The 22,410-nt window shown below is 42.5% G+C and overlaps 1 protein-coding gene across 7 annotated transcripts in view; it reads right to left on the bottom strand.

The window, feature by feature from the left end:
* UNC5D (unc-5 netrin receptor D) overlaps positions 1–22,410 on the bottom strand; it is a 682,528-nt gene that overhangs the window by 313,372 nt on the left and 346,746 nt on the right. For all 7 annotated transcript variants that reach the window (XM_060291598.1, XM_060291597.1, XM_030833039.2 and 4 more), the window contains exon 3: positions 16,539–16,682. In XM_060291598.1, coding sequence (XP_060147581.1) covers positions 16,539–16,682 — 144 coding nt within the window. The remainder of the gene's footprint in view (positions 1–16,538; positions 16,683–22,410) is intronic.

Raw genomic sequence — 22,410 nt, 5'->3', positions numbered from 1 at the left:
TCTCTGGGAATTCCTCCTTCTGTTGCCAGACCCCCAGGTTAGGAAGCTTGATGTGGGGCTCAGAACCTTCTCTCCAGTGGGTGGACTTCTGTGGTATAACTGTTCTCCAGTTTGTGAGTCACCCACCCAGGGGTTATGGGATTTAATTTTACTGTGATTGCGCCCCTCCTACCGTCTCACTGAGGCTTCTCCTTTGTCTTTGGATGTGGGATAACCTTTTTGGTGAGTTCTAGCGTCTTCCTGTCGATGACTGTTCAGCAGTTAGTTGTGATTCCGGTGCTCTCGCAAGAGGGAGTGAATGCACGTCTTCCTACCCCACCATCTTGAACCAATCCCTCTGTAGATTCCTCTTCCTTAAGATTTCTGAATACTGTAGCCTTAACTCCTGCTGAGTAAATCTAGCAGCAACAGGGAAGGAGGGGCACGTTTGATCAGAGCTGGATTGTGTGAGCCTTTCCATGTTCCCTCTGACTCCACTTGGGTGCAAGGCAACACGCAGGCTCTGTTTATTGGGACATCAAGGAGTTTGGATGACGCCAGGTGGGTCCTGTTGTGCAGAGTCTCCTCAAGGCTGTCTCTGTGAGCCACAGAATAATACTGGGGCTTTGTTAGATCCTCTGTGCTCGGCCATTCCTCTGCTGTTAAATTGCTGTCATCAATAAATCATTTCATAACTAGCACGGGGTATCATTATCCCTTTCACAACAAGTAGCATAGTTTGTCAGGCAGCAGTGGTTGCGAAGACAGCATCCAGCAGCAGGGACACACAGGACGGTGGGAAGAAACAGCTGCAGTTTCACAAAATGCTTTGAGGACTGATTTCACCTGCTCTGTATCGAGTCATTCCCAACTGAATACACTCCATTGTATTTGTTTCTTCTTTTGTTTACAAGGACACGCAAAAATTCATTCAGATTCCATCAAAATTTGAGGATGAACTGAACATTCGGAAAACAATCCTAATTCTGAGGCCAGGATTGATTAGAAACCAAGAAAGGCCGCACGCCAGGCTTGGAGGAAACAGTAAGGATCACAAAGTAAGTAGATCTTAAAGAGACTGGAACATGGCCAAGCAAGGGGGTCAAGAGAGCCAATGTAATTCTTTGAAGTGGGTTATTTCATCGTCCTTTTAGCACACACGTTACTTCTGTCACTTGTGTCCCTCCTAACCAATTGCCTCTCACTCTGTTCTGTCTTAATGGCCTCTGCTTATCCGTTACCTGCATTTACTCATGTCTTCTGATATCTCATGGGCACTACTGCCTGCTTCTTTGTGTCTTTACCTTCCTGGTGCCTCTATCAACTACTGATTCTCTTTCAGGATCAAGCCATACTCAGAAGAGCAAGAATCCACAAGTACACAATCACTTCACCCTTCCTGGGCAAGTCTCACTGAGTCTACACTCACGAGCAGCTAACCCGCCTCGGTGTGCATGCCTGGTCCGGTGGACATGCCAGTAGCCGTATGTGGTACACAGCATGGCCACCTATGCTTAAGAAGGCACTCAGCACCACTTCCCCCAGCAGGGACTACGGGTGGGGACTCCGTAACGAAACCATGCCTGCAGAAAGATTTCGAAGGTTGCTTTATCTCCAAGTTCCGTAAAAGGCTCTTCCTGTGTATTGATATTGATTTGGCTATGTCAGTACGTAAAGAATGGCTGAAGCATGACCTAAATAGCACATCTTGACAAAAATTATTAGGTGAAAATATAGGAATTCTCTGCTACCTTGTTTTCACGGTATTAAATCATATTAAAATAAAGTTAATAACTCACGTTCTGTATCTTTACATCACATTCCACTGAAAGCTATGGAAATAAAATACTCAGAAGTTCCATATTCTGTATGTTTGAGAATACTACTGTTCTACTTGTGATTCTAACAGGAAAACTGAGTTTTAGGTGAACTCAGAAATAGCCACTGAACCAAAGTACTTTTTTTGTTCTGTTTGTGTTTTTGTTTTCTTTGGCCGCACCGCACAGCATGTGGGACCTCAGTTCCCCGACCACGGATAGAACCTGTGCCCCCTGCAGGGGAAGCACAGTCTTAACCACTGGACCACCAGGGAAGTCCCCCAAAGTGCTTTTTAACTGAAGTATAGCTGATTTACAATGTTGTGTTAATTTCTGCTGTAAAGCATAGTGATTCAGTTATATATACATATATATATTCTTTTAAAAGCTCTTTTCCATTATGGTTTACCACAGGATACTGAATATACTTTCCTGTGCTATACAGTAGGACCTTGTTGACCCCAAACTCCCAATCCATCTCTCCCCTCCCCCCTCCCCCTTGGCAACCACAAGTCTTGAACCAAAGTGCTTTTGATGGAGGGAAAAAAAAGGAGTGCAGTCCGAAGAGCCATTGACTCGACTAGTCTACTTAGTTCTCAATAAGTATATAGAAAAGGTACACTCCTTATATTTCTACTGTCAGGATTCCCCATCTATGGTGCTACCTAAACCCCACGTCCCTACAAGCAGCCCTAGAGCTTATCTTCAGCTTAGCATCCTGAAGAAGACTTGAATACCAACAAACTACATGCTCAGTAGAACAATTTTAAGAACACAAACACGAAGAATCATTCTGGACTTTCATTCTGGTGTCCGCCCAGCCCTCCCCAGGAAATTAGAGGCATGTGAACTAGAAATAAGTTTAAAAAGAAATGACCTAAACATAACCTTAAGCTTTCAACAGCCACCATCTCATTGTAATTCAGGGAGAAAGAGTGAAAAAGAAAAAGCCAACTTAGCAGCAGGAAGAAATATCTTTTATCCTGCATTGTTAGCTTTTTGATTCTCCCCTCACCCCAGGTCTCCTTGAGGCCAGGAAGGTCGATCAGGACAAGACATGGCCACGTGTCTTGAGCATGTAAAGGCTGGAATATGCCACTAACCAGCTAACACTCAGCCTACGGCTCGGCCCCCATGGCAAGTGGCTGGAAGAAAGGTGAACGGCATTTTGCCTGGCCTTTTAAATCAATCTTGCCAGAACAGGAAGAATCTAAGAGATCACTCCAACCACTCCGAGGTCTGGAGGATGCTTTCCAGGAAAAGAGAACGGCACAGGCTCTGAGGCAGTGACAACCAGGGATACCTGAGTAATAAAAGAAGTCACCAGGGCTGACACAGTGAAGGGTAGCATTCTGGTGCAAGGGAAGGTAAGAGGGGGCTGGTTATTCCTATGGGGCCAATATCATGGAGTTTGGAAATCCAATGGGAGAAATTCAGCCAAGAGAATAGCAGGATCTGATTTGTTTTTTGTTTTTTAAGTAACCTTTCTGGCTGCTGTTTGGAGAACGGATTTTAAGATGGCAAGAGTGGAAGCAGTGAGGAGATTATCACAGCAGAGAAAAAAACCAGATGGAGGGAAGTGGGCAAATTCAGGATGTGTTTTGGAGATAGATGGGGCAGGACTTGTTGCTGGATGGGATGTGACTGAAAGAAACAGAGGAGTCAAGGATGACACCTATGTCTTGTCATGAGCCCTGAGGTACCATTACTGAATTGGGAAAGGCGGGAATAAACACAGGTTTGCAGCAGTGCTGCTGGGGTGAAAACCAAGAGTGTTCTCTTTGGGACATATTATGTTTGAGATGCCTACTAGATATTCAAGTGGATATATCAGGTAGGCAGTGAATAAAGTCATCCGGAGATGAGGTACAAGGTCAAAGTTGAGAATAATCGGTATATAGCCAGTATTTGAGCCACGGAGTAAGAGATTTCACCTGGGGAGAACCTGTGCGTGAAGGAGAGACCTAGGGTATTACAATATTTAGAAATGGGAAGAGAAGGAGGAATCTGCAGAGAAAACTGAATTGTGGACAGTGGGAAGGAGAAGAAACAGAAGACAGCAAAATCACAAAAGCATCCCTGGACCCCACTCCCAGACATTATGATTCCACAGATCTTGAGCAAAACCCAGTAACCTTAATTTTTAAAGAGCGCCTGGTGTGCTTCACATGTGCTGCGAGTTTTAGGAAACACTATTACAGAATACAAAGCTGATTGTGAGACAGGCTTTGCTGCAGTGCCGGCACCTGGACAAATAGCTCCTCTACCAACAAAATACAAAGAAACTATAAGGGACTAAAAATAACCATGTGCACGTGCAGTTGAGGCAAATTATGGACAACAAGATACAAAAAGAGCAAAAAAACCCAACTGCCACTTCTGAAGAGCCGGGAGCAAAAGCAGAGGGGTGGGATCAAACGCAGGGTACTGTGCATGCCCCCTGCACTCAACATCGCCAAAGGGGTGGGCAAACCAACTAAGCCACCCCTACCCTCACCCCGTATAAGGAACCAGCTCGCCGCCCCCCGCCTTGGTGAGAACAAGCAAGGCAGCGTGTCGCTTACCTTTGCTCCCCACTGCTGCATCAGGGGCGCCAGTAAAGCCTTGTCTGAATTTCTTGTCTGGCCTCTGATCAATTTCTATTGATTGAGGAGGCCGAGAACCCTGGTCAGTAACAGTTAGTTGAGCCCAGAACTCAAACCCAGCTCTTCTGACCTTTACTTGTTCACTCTTTCTGCTGCTCCTATTCCTTCACATTTAAAAAAATGAGCCCATCTAATTGTCATGCTGGTATTAAAATACCATCCATTCCCCAAATGGTTAACTCCAGCTAGTGCTCTAGACTTTTTGTCTTCTGTCAAATTTTTGGAAAGGGGTGTCCGTACCATCTCTGTTTTCTCATCTTCCACTGATTCCTAGACCTACCATTACCTCCTATCACCCTCTCATTATACTGCTTTGCTCCGGTCAGTGGAAGCAAATCAATCCACTCTTCTCACTTCTTACTTTAACCTGGTGATCACACTGACACCATGGACCATTTATTCCTTCAAACAAATCTCCACTCTCTTCAATCTCCCAGTCCCTCTTCCATTTTTTTCTCCTTTATTTTCTTAATGGCTCCCCTCTGTCCACCCCTTAACCACATGCAGAATTCTACTCATGGTCTGTTGCTCTCTCTTCCCCAGCAGTTTGGGTGCTGGGGGGTAGGACAGAAAAAGTGTAGTGTGGAAAACCACTGAGAAATAAAATATTGCCTGCCATATCAGTAAACAAAGGTTGTTACAGCCATCAAGCCATCACATTACAGCTGCCCGGACTGTGAGCCCTGAGGGAACTCAGGATGGAGACAAATGGGCTGCCCACTGCCAAGCACATCTGGCCCTCAGCCGCTGTAGCCACCCACAATAGTGCACCTGAGAAAACACAGGATACTGGGCCCAGAGGGCCGAGGTGCATAGCAAAGGAATGATTTCAGTAAGCCTAGACTCTTGCATCTTCCCATACACAGAAAAGCGCAAAATTCCTTAACCTGAAATATCTGGGTTTTTTTTTTTATTAACAGTAATCCTTTGATGTTCCGACTACCTGGTCTTTTGTTGCAAAAACTTCTACATATCCTGGCTTCCCCCTTGGCTCTTCAGAACACTTTTCTCAGCATTTATCTAAAGTCCTCAGAAAGTCTGCTGAATAAAACGTAACTCTCAACTTTTAGGTTGTGTATTTTTTTCAGTTGACACCATCTTAAGTATTTCAGATAAAATCCTCCTATCTTCCTGATGGAGATCTATTATCCTAATGGGCACCTACTTGCCAATGACCTTTTTTTGTTTGTTTTTGTTTTGCGGTACGCGGGCCTCTCACTGTTGTGGCCTCTCCCGTTGCAGAGCACAGGCTCCGGACGCGCAGGCTCAGCGGCCATGGCTCACGGGCCCAGCCGCTCCGCGGCATGTGGGATTTTCCCGGACCGGGGCACGAACCCGCATCCCCTGCATCGGCAGGCGGACTCTCAACCACTGCGCCACCAGGGAAGCCCCAATTCTAATGTTTGATGCTGATCCCTGGGCTTTAGGCTCATAAACACAACTGCATGATGAAAAGAGTTCGCTGAATGTTCCATGGGTAGTTCCCACATAACATGATCAAAAACCGTACTCAGTATCTTGTTTTGCACACTAGTTTCTTCTACTCTAATCATAACCTCATTTAATGGAATCACCATTAATTCAGTCACTTTAGCCCCAAATCAAGAAAGCCCCAAACGTGGGGTAATTCCTCAATTCCTACCTCACTTCTCCTCACCTCTGCATGCAAGAAGCCACACAGTCTTGGTAGTTTCACCTTCCTGGAATCTCCAATTTGCCCCTTCCCCTTTAACATATACCATCCCAGCAGAAGTTCAAGCCCCGTCAGCGGTTTCACAGGTTGGCATGAAGCTTCCTTGCCTTCAGTTTTACTTGCCTTTAAATCTCTGTGGCTGAATGGGAAGGTGGGGTGAGGGTCTGAAGATACGACCACGTCACCACCCTGCTATGACACTTCAGTGGCCCTAGACTACATCCTGAATAAATCTAAACCTTAGCAGAGAATTCAAACACCCTCTATAATCTGACCTACTTCTCCCTGGGTAGCTCCATCTCCTTGTTTTCCCACATAGTTCCATGTAGTTTTTCCATTCTGTTCCATCTTTCTGTGCTTGCAACTCAAACTCTCCCTTTAACCTGAACATGGGGTCTTTAAGTTAACCCTCCTTCTTCCTAAGGAATCAGCTCAGGAAGTATACCACAGACCTTTAGGATCCACAAGTTGAACCTCTGGTGAGCTCCTGAAACAGACTGTGCTTATCTAACCGTGCTCCCTCGAAAACACTTGTTTGATTAAGTCTATCCTCTCGCGAGAGTATAAACTCTTCAAAAGAAAGGATGGGATTTTATTTATTGCTATGCTATCTAGAACATGTAGACAATTATTCATGGCTGTCCAGCACTTCCACACCTTAGTTAGCATTTCTTTGACACTTAAAAAGTTTCTAGAATGCACACCCTTGTCCTTACTTATCCTGGTAGAGGAATATTAAGTTAAGAATAATATCACTAGGCTAAAAACGTCCTCAAAGATACGTTGTATTTCTGTTTTGTGTTTTTTCGTTTTGTTTTGTTTGCTTATCGTCTGCTCGTATTATCTGTCAGAAGATTTCTTCGGTGGAGAAAATGAGAGCTGAATTGAAGTAAAATCTATATCCTCTTCCTATTAAACTTCCACTGAGGTTTTTAGAGAAATGGCCATTTTCCAGGAAGTTTAAGGTTTATTTCACAAGAATGGCAGATTGAATAAACTGAGAATTCCTAAAAAGGGGGTGGCCATATTTCTACAAATTCTTCTCAGTAACTAATAGCTGGCAATCAATAACATGAAGGAATATTATTTGGAGAACCTTTTCATCACTGACTGTAGGATATGTTGTAAAGTAACGCACTACTACCCAGCAGTTCTCATCTTTAAGGCTGATGTACTCAACTGTGTACACGTTAGGCAAAAGTAGCATAATTTATACCAATTCCATAGAAATAACCCTACTCTGTTCATAGAATCACAAGCTCTTACACTTCAGTGTTACTCATACTTTCGACTGAAGCGCCCCCACTGGCAGAGGAGGATAAATTCATATCCCCAAGGCATTTATAGATGGAGCCTAAAAAGATGTGGCATGCACAGAATGGCTTGGACGTTTCAAGTTGCATCTTCACAATTCAAGAAAGTTTTTTTCCATAATTGTGTTCATGTTTATATTTTACTGACCTCAAAGGGAATACCACTGACTTTCAAAAAGATGTAGCTTGTCTATCTTGTGGATTCTTATATCCACAGAACACCCCAGCCCCAGGCTGGCATTGTGAAAGACGTGTGTAGTTCAAAAATGACCAATTATGTAAAATGTTCCTCATTTTAGGTTTGTCCAATGTTTTCCTGTGGTTAAATACAGACGAACTATATTTGGGAGGAATATCACTGAAGTGACGCTATCTTCTCATTCTATCCCATCAGGAGTAATTTGTGGATTTGTCCCATTGCTGGTGATGTCAACTGTGACCACTTGATTAAGGTGGTATATGGCAGGATTCTCTACTGCTAAATTACTAACTCCCCCTTTGTAATTCATCAGTATCTTGTGGAGAGATACTTTGCAATCCTGTAAACATCCTGTTACTCCTAAAACATTCAGCCACTGGTTTTAGCATCCAATGACACTTATCTTAATTAACTTTACGATACATGCTAAATAATTTTCCATTTCCATCATTCCTTCTACATTTATTCATTTATTGTAAGGAAGAGCTGCCTCTTTCCATTTATTTTTATATTCATTTAAAAAATATACCAGTGTAGATTCATGGATTCTTATTTAATGAGTTACAACCATTACGATGATCTCTTTGACCAGTGGCAGTCCCTTCTAGGTGACTGCTATTTCCTTTTTACATGTTCAATTTGAGGAATATATAAAATAACTGACTTTACACTTGAAAAATTCAGTGTAATGAACAATAAGGGAAGACCAAGCAATTATTTGGATTAAAGAAGGCTGAAGAGATCTCTCAACTGAATGTAAGCCATGATCTAGGATTTGCTACTGTTATAAAGGACTTTACTGAACAGTTGATGAAAGATGAATAAGGTCTTTAGATTGGATAATAGAATTGTATCAATGTTAATTTCTTGGTAAATATACTACAGTCATGTCAGAAGATATGTTTTTTAAAAACATACACCATAAAGTATTTAGGGGAAAGGAAGCATCACGTCTGCAAATTAATCTTAAACAAGTCAAAAAATAAACCGTAATTGTCTACATACAAATACATATACTGATAAACACAGAAAGAGACGATGCCAAAGCGAATATGGTCAAAGGTTAACATTTGAAGATTGTCAGCAAAGGCCTTAAGGGAATTTTTTGGTACTATATTGCAATTTTTTTTGCAAGTCTGAATTATGTCAAAATAACTTTTTAAAGAAAACCCCATTAGTCACCTACTCACCCAATGCAGTAATTCCTTCTTCAGTATCACTGCCACCAGACATACATCCCTCGCTTGCCTCTGTACAGACTGGAGGAGAATGGGGCCATAGAAATAATGTTCCATAATGGGCATTTCTAGTTACCCCAAATATGCCATCTTAAAACTTACCTCCCGTGATGCTGCCTCTGGCTTTGGAGGAAAAACAGAATAATCTTGTCTCTAATTCCACGTGGAATCAGTTTGAATACGTCTCTAGCCTTTCTAGGCCAATTATTTCCTTTGTATAATAGCGTTACACATATAAAGTGATTTCTTGAATCATCACCATTACTGCCATTATGGCCACCTTCATGGGTGTGGGACCAGTATAGTCAAATGGGGCCCCATGCTTGATTTAATGGTCTAATACTGATGTCTTGAAATGCTTAATTTTTGAACAAGGGGACCCACATTTTCTTTTCTTTTTTTCTATTGGAGTATAATTGCTTTACAGTATTGCGTTAGTTTCTGCCATACAACGAAGTGAATCAGCTATATGTATACATCTAGCCCCTCCCTCTTGGACCTCCCTCCTCCCCCCCCCACCCCGCCCATCTAGGTCATCACAGAGCACAGAGCTGAGCTCCCTGTGCTATCCCGCAGGTTTCCACTAGCTATCTGTTTTACACATACTAGTGTATTTATACCAAACCTAATCTCCCAATTCATCCCACCCTCCCCTTCCCCTCCTATGTCCACATGTCCGTTCTCTACATCTGGATCTCTCTTCCTGCCCTGGAAATAGGTTCATCTGTACTATTTTTCTAGATTCCACATATATACGTGTTAATATACGGTATGTGTTTTTCTCTTTCTGACTTACTTCACTCTGTATGACAGATTCTAGGTCCATCCACATCTCTACAAATGACCCAATTTCATTCCTTTTCATGGCTGAGTCATATTCCATTGTATATATGTACTACATCTTCTTTATCCATTCATCTGTCAATGGGCATTTAGGTTGTTTCCATGACCTGGCTATTGTAAATAGTGCTGCAGTGAACACTGGGGTTCATGTGTCTTCGAATTACGGTTTTCATTTTGCACTCAGTACCACAAATTTTGTACCCAGTTCTGCTGCCACCAGCCTATGTGGCACCTTTCTGTAAACTGGACACCTGTGAGAACACAGGTCTTGGCTATAAAGCAGCAACAAGAAAAACCAGTCCCTACCCTCATGTGGTTGTAGCCATGCTCTGGGGGGCAGTCCTGCCTAGTGGAATGCAGGCTGCATTTCAACACCAATCCCCTTCCTTGGCTAGATGCTCCTGTGTAGTGTGCAACTCCATCAGGAGGCCTGGACTCTCAGATCTTTCAGTAATATTCATAGAAGTTAATTTCAGTCCAAAGGGAAGAAAGATCAACCTTTGGCCAAGTAGATAGTATTTTCTCTTCACTCTGGCCACATTCTTCCAAGAGAAGAGGAAGGAGGATTTTAAACTTTTGTGCGATTGCTAGCCGGTGCTGAGAATTGGTCATAACATGTTTTCCATAACCTCTGAACAAATTCCATGTTCTGAAAAGGAAGGAAGGGAAAAGTGCAGATAAAGCTGGACGCCTTGGGGGCCACATGCTGCACGTCGCAGGGCTGTGATGACTCACCTACTCCCGATTCCCTTTAGACCTCTTCTTTACTGCAGTAAACATTAGGAGTACTTCGCAAGCCAGGGAGGACAAAGACGGTCCTTATAAGAACAGCATCCTTGTGAGCTATGGATTGGCTCACATGTTAGTCCCATGGCACCATCATGACACACAGCTCACAAATGCCCTTTCACAGAACCATATCCAGCATTGATAGGGTTGCCTTTCAAACCAAACAAACATCTATAATACAAAGGTGATAGATAAGCCTCCCCACTAGGCTCAGAGGTCAAGACAATGAGAGCAATGCAACGGAATCTTACAGCAGGTTACCATCGAACAAGGGAAAATCAATCCACAAATAACTTCACGATAACCATGATTCTGGGAAAATGATAATAAGTACCATGAGAGAAGTGCTAAAAAGAATGCTAGGAGAGTTCGAAGATGGATATTTAGGTTTTATCAATTTTGAAGCTGGAGATGCTGGAGGGGACCCTTTTTTAAGGGCTCAGTTGGTATGTCAGGCTGCTGAGGTCAATTAGTATTAAGGGATTTGCTAAACTAGGTTTCATAAAGGACACGGTATCCACAACAGACCTTGGATGTAGGAATTAGGCGGACAAAGGCAGGAGTGCGAGATGCGGCTGGGAATACACTCCAGGAAGAAGAAAGGATATGAGCACATCAAGGAAAAAGAAAAGTCTATGTCCCAGAATCTAAGCTGTCCTAACTCAGCTGGAGCCCCGTACGCTTGTATGGATATAATGGGTAATAAGACGGAAAACAGAGGTTAAGGCTGACTGAACACCAGACACACGTGCCGATGTGTTTTTATATTTATTTTTGCTATCAAGAGGGGGTTATGGACAGTTTTTAACAGGTGAAATTATTTATCAAAGCCATGAAGCCAAGATCCATAACTGAGGTCTAGTTGGATATCTCCTCTAAGTTCTCAAAAAAGATACCGCCCTCCCCCACCAAAGCAAATTAAAATAATACTGTTTTCGCTATGGGCCTGTAATTAGGTAGGGAGTTTCATAGCTTTTAAATGAGATTCTCTAAGTTCTTCACTCGTTCTTGGCACGACTGTATAGATATTTTAGAAGTCTCTCAAATAAGCCATCTATTTAAATTATATTCAGGATGCATGTTTTATAGATTCCTTTTCTTAAAAAATCAGCAGAACAATGGGTTCCTGCTGCGTTTTATCCCAAGTGGCCAACTTGCTATGTGACTATAACAGGCCAAGGTTTCCCTCATCCCCCCAACCCCAACTCCCATATTGAAGAAAAGGCTCAGGTGTTAAGAAGAGTGTGCCGGGGACTTCCCTGGTCACTCAGTGGTTAAGAATCCGCCTGCCAATGCAGGGGACACGGGTTCGAGCCCTGGTCCGGGAAGATCCCACATGCCGCAGAGCAACTAAGCCTGTGTGCCAAAACTACTGAGCCTGCGCTCTAGAGCCCACAAGCCACAACTACTGAGCCCTCGTGCCACAACTACTGAAGCCCGTGCACCTAGAGCCCATGCTCCACAACAAGAGAAGCCACGACAATGAGAAGCCTGTGCACAGCAACGAAGACCTAACACAGCCATAAATAAATGAATAAATAAATAAATTTATTTAAAAAAAAAGAAGAGTTTGCCCGACCAAGGGGTGATGATAGAGGCCAAACATTCTGAACGCAGATGAAGAAGAGGGAAAAACGGCAACAGCTAAGCAGCCAAATGTTCACCCATGAGAATAAAAAACTACGAATAACTGAATATTCCTCCTTTGACAACTGTCCAGGGGCAGAAATAACAGATGCCAGAGCAGCCCGACTTCCTCCAGCGTGATCGAATCAGACAAACGAGAGGAGGCCAGTGGGAGCCACTCGCTGCAGATGGACTTCTGCCAACCTGGTGGGGGTGAACGTGGGTTGCTTTATTTATTTATTTTCCCTCCAGAAAATCACTTTGAAATGGAGCCTCAGCTATTTCCAGCCCCAGGTGATCGGATGGGCAGCCAGCAGACACAGGGTGGAATTATTAAGGAAAAGAAAATGGTTTAAGATGACAGGCACTTTGGCTACTACAACAAAATCTGTACTGGTTTTTTTGTGACCACTAAGGCAGCAATGAGTCATGATTTATATATAAAAATATATATTATATATATAATATATAATAACATACATATAAAGTATATATATTATACATATGTATTATACATGTGTGTATGTATATGTGTATATATATAATAACTTGACCATGTGGAGGAACTCAATTTCTTCAGAAACAGAATAGGAAAGCAATCACTGCTTTCCTCAAGGAAATGCTCAAAGGCACATGAACTTATCCTTCTATGATGGTTCTCAAACTCCCATTTAATAGAAAGCAATCAACACGGCTTGGTAGCTAGAGCACCCAGGGAGGGTGAATGGATGAATATAAGATCTGGTTCCATGTCTGCCGGGTGACCTCTGGTCAAGCCACCTAACCGTTCTGAATATCACTTTCTCAGCTATTAATGATGACATTGGAGCTATGGGTTAAATCCGTATTTCCCAAATAGTGCTTCCTAAAGGTGTTCTAAGGGTCTTGCTACTCAAAGCAGAGTCCACAACTGGCAGCATCAGCATCCTATGGGAACCCTTAGACATGATAGAACCTCGGACCTTGGACTGGACATACCAAATCATGTCAACTGAATCATCTACATTTCAATAGGAACCCAGTTGATTTGCATACATGTTAAAATTTGAGAAACACTGTTCCTGACCAAGCTGTCCCAAAGATACCTGATCACAGACTCACCTGGATAACTTCATACAAACACAGCTTCCCTGGTCCTTCCTCAGGTCTGGGGTAGAAGCCAGGAATCTACATAGTTAACTGATACCCCAGGTGGGTCCATTTCAATAAAAATATGAGTGACATAAATAAAATAGTTGTGTCTATATTGTTTCCCTTTAAAATCAAATGATCTCTAAGCGATACCTTGCCAGCGAGCTTCCTGGTGTTTTTATAGAGATAAGCTAACATGATCATGACAAGACATCCCTCAGCTGATGGCCCAGATGCCATGAAGGTTTTGCCCACTGCATTTCTGAAACTGTTAAATTCTTAATGGATCATTGGTTAAATGCAGGAAGCATAAGGAGCTCTGATGTTGAGCTATAATAATTTAATGAATCATATAAAAATGATACTAATTTTGCAAAGTCCCCTCGAGACAATTGTCAGATTCGTAAGCTACATTCATATATCAAAAACCTTATTTAGCACATGAAGATGTCTTTAGCACTTCAAAAACCAATCTTAAAAAGTAGAAATATCGTGACAATTATGTCCAATTTGGCTTCTCATTTATTGGGAATAAAAACTATCCTCATGGGCAATGTGTTATTTGCTGGGAAGTGCTTGCAAATAGCAGCGAGAAATCTCTTATTTAAATAAAACATGAAAGTTATACAAAAATAAGTGGTGTTTTTTTTTCCCTCCTGCAAGCAAATCAAAAGAATTCCAAGCAAGGTCCTAAAGGCAGCTTTTCCCCTCCATTTTCAATGCCAATAAACATAGTTAAAATTCAGTGTACATTTTAATGTATACTGGTCTCCAAGTCAAATGCAATATTTAATGACAAATCATGTCTTGACTTGCATAAATAATTTTAAATAATCTGTCACTTGCTACATAGAAAGAGGTTTAAAATATATTGTAAATATTAGAGCTTATATTAAGCTAACTGCATAATACAGGCTTTAAGGATATTCTTTTTTTTTACTTAAAAATCAGATCTTTATCATATTCAGATGTGCATATCATACATAAGAATGACAAAATGATTTTTTTAATCCCTGAAGAGGTTTGCAAGATTAGTACCACAAAAGTATCAGCTGACTCTAAAAAAGTAGGAAGTGATAGAAAAGTGTTTTCCATTTTTTAAAAAACATTCTGGGATCCTATCATACTTGGGAGAGTTGGATACCTAGGGCCGGCCTAGAATGGAGTTTTAGAGTCTATATAGCCATGAGCCACAGAAAAATCACTAAGGCACTAGAAATGTAATTCAGTTCAATTAGTTTAAGTATTAACACACTTACTGGTGAATGATGTTCAGGCTACAGAGGATCAACTATGTCATAAAATAATAGCTAATGACTGATAAGAGTAACACCGTGTTACGTGTGGTTTTAAACACTTTGTAGTTATCAATACTTCTGACTCTTCCAGTAACTATGAAGTCAGCAATCTTTTATCATAATATTAAGACACAGAGATGAATCGATTGTCCACCATCACAACACTAAGTAGCAGTGGATTTAGGAACTGGAAACCAACAGGACTTCAGTATCTGGGTTCTCAGCCACCAGGGTACACATTCATCCAACTGGAAACTCTAGGAGCAAAGGCCCACGGCAGAGAAGTGAGGGTGAAACACAGAACATTAAAGTGTTTAGAAGGATGAAGCAGACTGTACGCGATCAAAGCCTATGGGAAATTAACAAACTGCGTCTGAGTCGTTCTTTGCCAAACTTTATAAGCAGGGGGGAAATCTCTGGAGGTTTCTAGCAGGCACGTGACAGTCAGGAATGAAGTGAGCAAGCGTGGAGATGACAAGAGATTGGAGACGGACGGATTAATGAGATGCTATTTATAGGAATTCATAGAATAGGTCACGTGGGGCTCAAAGAAGTAGAGGAAAAAGAGGAAGGGGAAAGTGACACTGACAAGGAAATCAAGGGAACTTGTGTTGAAATTCCCTGCGCGGTTTGGCCTCTCCTTTCTTCAGGATCCGGAGGATAACCGGCCTCACCCTGACCAGGATCAAATACTGGGTTGGCCAAAAAGTTCGTTGAGGTTTTTCCATAAGATGTTAAACTACAATACCTCGGCTAGCCTAGGCAAGGCCATGCCAGGAGCACAAAGCTGGACTCGTTAAGGAAGAATAAAATCAAACACATTCCCTTTCTCAACTGACCTGTCAGAAAGTATTTGTGGGCTAAAATTAACTAAAATAACAATAGGAAAAATATTTCCCATGGCTCTTACAACAAGAGCGCAGCTTGCAAGGTACCTCCTTGGTCTCCTAGGACTCAGGCAACAGCCTCCCAGATCACCAGGATAATGAAGGTGAACCGCCTATGCTGACAAGGAGATTTCATTTCCCAAGAAACATAAACGTCTCTGCAAAGAGCAATTCACTCCTATTCTTAATCCCTAAACCATCAACATCCGCTACAAAGAATTCCTCGAGTCCTTAAATAAATCCCCCTTGTCCCGTATTCTTGTCTTCACGGCACTCTCGAAAGCAGCATTAAAAAAAAAGAAACAATAACCATCTCTGCCCGCCATCTCTTTGTTGGGGGAGGGGTAACACTCCTGGGCTCACAAAGGAGATTTTATGGGGACCCATGGGGTGGGTAAGATACGTTTAAGGAGGAGAAAGGAAGTTGGTGTATTTCTAAACATGTTTGAGATGATAAAAACGCTGATGCTGAAACATGATAAAGAAATCTTAGACTCTCCTGAAAGGCAATCTTCTTTCTTTTTTTTTTTTTTTTTTTTCTCAAGCATCTTTTTTTCAGTCCTACTTGGGTCAAAAAAATGCAGTTTTAAAGCCCATTTCCATGTTTTAAGATTCAGAGGAAAGAGGTTTAACAGGAGGCTATAAAACTCCCTTAATCTTTAATGCCTTATTTTCACAGATTTGCTGGCGAAGTAAACCGTCATTGCTCAACTTTTCTCATCAATGCCCCTTGAACTGTGTCATTCATGACGAACAGCAGAATCCATTTGCGTGGGTTTTTTTTTTCTTTTTCGGAAACCACTTTTCCCGGTATTGTGGAGGCACCTGCATTCTGGCAACCTAGGCAGAATCTCTTAGCCCAACTGATTTGCTGATTGTCTCCTAGGGGAAATTATCAAACATTTAAAATACAATTTTAGAAGAGTGAATTGAGTAGAGGTGGAGACAGTTCTGATGGCGTCTTGCTATCCTCTCATCCCTGTTCTGCAGAAGCACCTGGCCTGTCCAAATGCTCTTCAGCTCTATGGAAGGCTAGTCTGTGCTCCTACACGACAAGAAGGTCACCGAGAATATACTCACAGGCTATGCGCACGGAGGCCTTCCTGCTCTTGGAGGTCCCCAGGTGGCTCCACGCCACACACTGGCACCAATAGTCCTCGGGCCCATGGAAGTCCTCTACCTGCTGCCTGGTGACGTTGATAAACACCTCCCGGACCTTCAGGCCTGCAGAGGAGATAGAACCAATCCACTGAGGCTGGTGTATTTCGCAAACGGAAAGTTAAGGCCAGCCCAACCTCTTCCTGTTAATTAAACCATTCTGTTTTTAATCAAGGTGAAGTTTTAATTACTTTGACAATAATATATTACTGCTAATTAAATTCCAACGGCTGAGTAGGCTGGAAAGAACAAGTGTATAGTATCATCAGCCAGTGTGGTTCCCATACAATAGAATCATTTTCACAGTACCTTGACACCATGCTTTTTCTGTCTTCTTTTTTAGCTCTTATAAATATTTATTGTTCTTTTTTGTTTGTTTTTTCTTAAATTTTTATTGGAGTATAGTTGATTTACAACGTTGTGTTAGTTTCTGCTGTACAGCAAAGTGAATCAGGTATACACACACATACATCCACTCTTTTTAAAATTCATTTCCCATATAGGTCATTACAGAGTACAGAGAAGAGTTCCCTGGGCTCTACAGTAGGTCCTTATCAGTTATCTATTTATATATAGTAGCGTGTACATGTCAATCCCAATCTTCCAATGTATCCCTCCCCACCGCTCCCCCCCCTTCGTCTTTCTTGGTGTAAAATCTACCATGAAGAAAGTAGCACCAAGTTAATTTCTGGGATTCTAGAGGCTAAACAGTCCTCAACAAACCAACCCCAGGGACATAGTTCCAAGTGCTTCGAAGTGTTCCCACCCCTGGGTATGGCAGCAGGAGAGGGTCACTCTGGACGTGTGGCTTAGAATAACGAGAAGACAGTGAACATGCATGGGACGGGTGAACGGCTGGGAATCCAAGGAAAAGCCAGAACTCCAGACAACAAATGGGATGCAGACAAGTTGAACTAAATTGGTCTTGAAGCCTTGAAAACCCTGGAAGGTCCCTGGAGCAACAGAATGAGGAGGTGAAGAAAAGAGAGGCTTTCACAGAAAGCGGGGTTAAGGCTACACCTGGGAAATGAGATAAAAAATGCCAAGGGCAACGTCTTAGTTTAATTACTATATCTTTGCATTCCCATCTAATAGTTAAAAAATTTGCCTGGTGTTTCTGAGGAGTGAGTTTCTTCCAAACCTCCAGAGCCATAGACTATCAGCCTTTCTTTCTTTGGGAAGGATAGCCACCTCAGAGCAAGTGCCAAGGAGCAAAGGATGCCCTCCTCGACACCATCAGTTAAATCATCACAAACAGGGGAGCAGCCTTTATAATCGGCATGCTCTCTCCAGCTAATGGGCATCTGCTGAGGCTGTGCCCTGCCCTGAGACAGGCAGCATGGGAGAAGGAGGCGATGCTTACTGAGCTCCACTAAGTGCCCAGCATCATAAGCCTTTAGCCTATTCACTCTTTGCATTTCCACAGTGCCCTAATGTAGCAGAGGCTACTGCACCCCCACTTTACGGAAGAGAGAACTGACTTAGAGAGTCATTTGTCAGTAATCACACAGCCTGTAAATGGAAGATCCAGGGTTTGAAGCTAGATCTGTTTTACACCCAAACCAGCACTTTGCACAGGTCCCTCATAAAAATTTGACTCTGTCCTCGTACTTTAGGTACTGATACATAATTATGGAAATAAGACTAATGCATGGAACATTTAAGGAAAAAATGAGGTGCATGACTATGATTTTTCCTTTACGTTCAAAAGGAATTCAGGGGACAGAACCATCAGTATAGTCAAAAGGAGCCAGGGACTGTTGGTGGAGGAGGTGGAATGTGATTATATCCTGGGTGCTGGTAGGATTTAAAAAACAAGAACGGAGGTGGATTAGTCAGGCTTGGGAAACATTCCCCTCTACCCAATCAATAACATGTTATTTATAGTGTGTGATGAGAGTTTTATGGCCACATCAATCACCATGTACACAATCTGAGTTAGACTTTCTAAATTTGTAGGAGGTACCACGTATAGAAAATCATCCTGATGACAGCTGATAATTCCCATTTCTTCTGTTTCTGCAGAATGCAGAAGCATGCCTTTTACCTGTCAGAGACGTAAGAGTCCTGAAAGTCACCTTCTACGTGGAATAGGAAAGAAGCCTTAGAGGGGCTTTTATTGTATTGTTGCGGCTGCTTTTTTAAATTTGCACTTAAATAAAAGAGAGAATGAGAGGACCTGGAGAAGGTGGAGCTGGCAGGTGAAGGGAAAGGGAAACGGAAGTCAGATTACAAAAAAGTTTGTGAGGACAGAAAGCAGACTGGAGCGTGACACCCATACTGGACTTTTTAAAGTTAGGCTGCATAAACAAAAATAAGGAGCTAGGCTGTAGACAAGAGGACTTGGTTTATATTTCACAGCTTTGATTTGAGACAAATGGTGGAGGATCTACTTTGCATAGTGCAAGAGAGGAGAGAAAACCCTAAATCAGCACATCCAGGTTCCAGGTGGAGTAACTTTGATACGTCTGAGCTCCCCTGTCATGTGATGGGGAAACCTATGAAGCAAAATACGCCAATCATGTGGGAATCAGGTCTCACTGAAGAAGCATGATAAGCTTAGAAGGTCAGAAATGTGTTCAAGCTCATGTGGAATTTATACATACATATATATACATACACACACAACTTATTCATGTGTGTATATATGTGTATATATATGTGTGTGTACATGTATTATTTTTTTACTTTCTCCATCTTATAATATCTAAACTCATCAGCTTTCTCGAGGCTGCAAATGAAGATAATCACCATCTCAAAATGGTTCAAGATCATCATATTTATAAAGCAGAGAGTTCCCCATCCAAACCTTAAAATATGCTATGATTTAATCTAGGCCTCACGGTGTTTTAAGGGGTACATGGGGCCTGTTTTAATGATCTAAGGTAGGACACTCAAACAGAAATGAGCATCAGGAAAGAATAAGTTTACACTCACAGATCCCTAGAAACAAGAGGCAAAGCACCCGGGGCCACACGGGGAAGCACCAGGGTCAGGGGGGAATGTGGGCAAGAGCCTTTATTGTGGTTTCCACGGAAAGGAATCAGAGAGGCAGGGGAAAAAGATTTAGAGTTGGCACGTTTGCATCATTTCAGTGGGCTCCGGGACAGAAGAGCTGTCCCTACTTGTCTGGTACTGGGTTAGGGCAGGGGGATACGGGTCAGCAGTGTAAGAGCCTGATAAAAGAAGGAGTTGGGGATAAAGCTCTGGATCGGTTGGTTTGCATATGAAAGGCACGCTCTTGGGCCAGTTGTTTGCTATGTCTAGGAATTAGCCAGCCCTGGGCAGGGCAGTCCCTCCAGGGTCAGCAAGACCCTAAGATGTCAGAGCATCAAATACAAACACTTGAAAACATGGTTATTATACATGGACAACCACACAATTGTTTTGGAAAGCGTAACAGTGGGCCACAGACCCCCACCACGAAGGTCAAAACTGATCTCACCCCATTCATGTCAGGAAGTCTGGCAACCTCTCATTCAGACTAAACACAGCTGAAAGGAAAATGCTTAAGTCACGATTTCAGCATTACGATGGCTCAGTCTCAAGTCCCTCACAGAGGTTCCCCATGGGTTTGGAGAAGCAGAATGAATTATCAACCAAGTATTATCCAAACACAGTGTATTTTGCTCCAGGTAGCATCAGCGTATCAGGTTTCTTTAAAAGGCCACAAGTGACTTCACTACCCCCCGCCACCACCATCCCCACTAGTATAGTGTCTCTCTGGAGTAGGCCTTTTTCTTCTAACGTGAGGTCTTTAGCCTTGTCAAACCATCCCCGCTAGGAAAACCTTTGGGAAATCATAAATATTTTGTCTCTATTATCCTTTTCTCCACTATAACAAATAACTATTGATTAAAATAAAAATTTTAAATAGTATATTCTCTTGCAAATCTTCACTACTGCTCTCTCTAGTGATGTATTATATATATGCATAAATATATATATATATGTAAAAATGTATGTGTGTGTGTATATACACACGAGAAACCACACCTGAGAAACATCCATTTAAAACGGCTCTATTCCAGGACAGCTCCCCCCACGCTCCTGCACTGAAGTTCATCCCACAGTGTTACAGAGATACCCATCTATTTCTCCATCTCAAGAGACGGCAGCTAACTTATTCACAGGAAATGCTACAGGGGAACAAACATCCCAGGCAAATCGAAGATGGCAACTCATAAATAAGACTAGCATTGTACCTGATAACTTGCGTAACTAATGGGCACGGAAAAGTCCAACCCTTTAAATTATCGTGCGATTATAACTATCAGCCTTTGTTATGGAGGAGAGTCCTACAGAAGATGAAAATATGACTCTGGAGCTGAAACGCTAATAAGCTTTCTACGCGGCGGATGGTTGAGTTGTAGAGAGACGAATGTTGGCAACGGATGAATAATTGCTCTGCATGTACTAAACATAACAGAGCAGCACAGAACTTCATCATCTGTCAGCTTTATTTGTTTAAATGAGAAAAATGCTGACAGCAGTTATTGCTATAATCCCCTTATTTATCAGATAGGAAACACTAGTTACTCTTAGCAGGTCTAATCCTGTTGGGAGAATAAAAGGGAATTTTCAAACTAATTGAAGGTGTATGTTTCACTGTTCAAAGAAGAGAAATATGGAAGAAAGGAGGGAAGAAATGGAGAGAGAAAAAGGATGAAAATTATTTATTTCTGGTCAACGTCTAATAAAAGGGCTCTAGTTCTAGTCCTAACTTATTCTGTAGAAAAGAAAAGAGTTCTGGAGTAGAACTGAATATCCAGCACCAGGCCAGCTGCAGACAGTGCCTACCAACAGCTGTCCCCCTGCCTTTGATCTACTGCCCATCATCACACTTCAACAAGGCTCATCAGCGGCCTCCTGCCGTGGTCACTGCTGCCCACCAGCTCTCAGATGCACCACTCATCACAACTGGATGTCCAATCTTTGGAAGTTCTCTGTAGTAGGATACTCGGCTTACTAAAGTAAATAACTAGATTCAAGAAAAAAGATGAGAATCCCTCTTCCTCTTGTCATATTCCCAAACCACACCAAAGCAGTAAGAGGCTAGCAGACTAGGCTCTGGTGAATTGTTTTCTCACGCTAGTCGCTGTGCCTGTCTCCCTGGACCATTTTAGCCCAGTGTTATACCCACTCCGTGCCTGGTTTTTTTTTGCACTGTGATGTTTCATGATTGGGGATTAACCCAGAGAATAGTTCTATGTAATTAGCTTCCACAGACAAAGCCCCAAAGAACTATTCTAATACAACTTCATGAGTAGCATGGGGCCTTGCTCAATTTGGGGAGAGAGAAAAAAAAAATCAAACAGCCCACGAAAAGCAACCATCTCCGGGCTTCCCTGGTGGCGCAGTGGTTGGGGGTCAGCCTGCCGATGCAGGGGACACGGGTTCCTGCCCCGGTCTGGGAGGATCCCACATGCCACGGAGCAGCTGGGCCCGTGAGCCATGGCCGCTGAGCCTGCGCGTCCGGAGCCTGTGCTCCGCAACGGGAGACGCCACAGCAGTGAGAGGCCCGCGTACCGCAAAAAAAAAAAAAAGAAAGAAGAAAAAAAGCAACCATCTCCTATTCAAGAGCCTTCTCTAATAGACCGTCATCTCCTTAGGTATCTCAGTACCACTGATGCCTGGGTTTGGCTCTGAGATAGGCCCACCTTACTCCACTGTTTCCTAAGAAGATGGAAAACAGTCCACTCAGCTGGAAGAAGTGAGTCCACCACTTACATAAGGAGATGTTTTTCATTTGTCTCTTACTAGCCCAGGTTTAGAGCCTAGAAAATAGGCTTGA

This window comes from Globicephala melas, chromosome 21, assembly GCF_963455315.2.
Source record: "Globicephala melas chromosome 21, mGloMel1.2, whole genome shotgun sequence".
In the NCBI taxonomy this organism is placed as follows: Eukaryota; Metazoa; Chordata; class Mammalia; order Artiodactyla; family Delphinidae; genus Globicephala; species Globicephala melas.
This window is presented reverse-complemented; position numbering and strand designations above follow the sequence as displayed.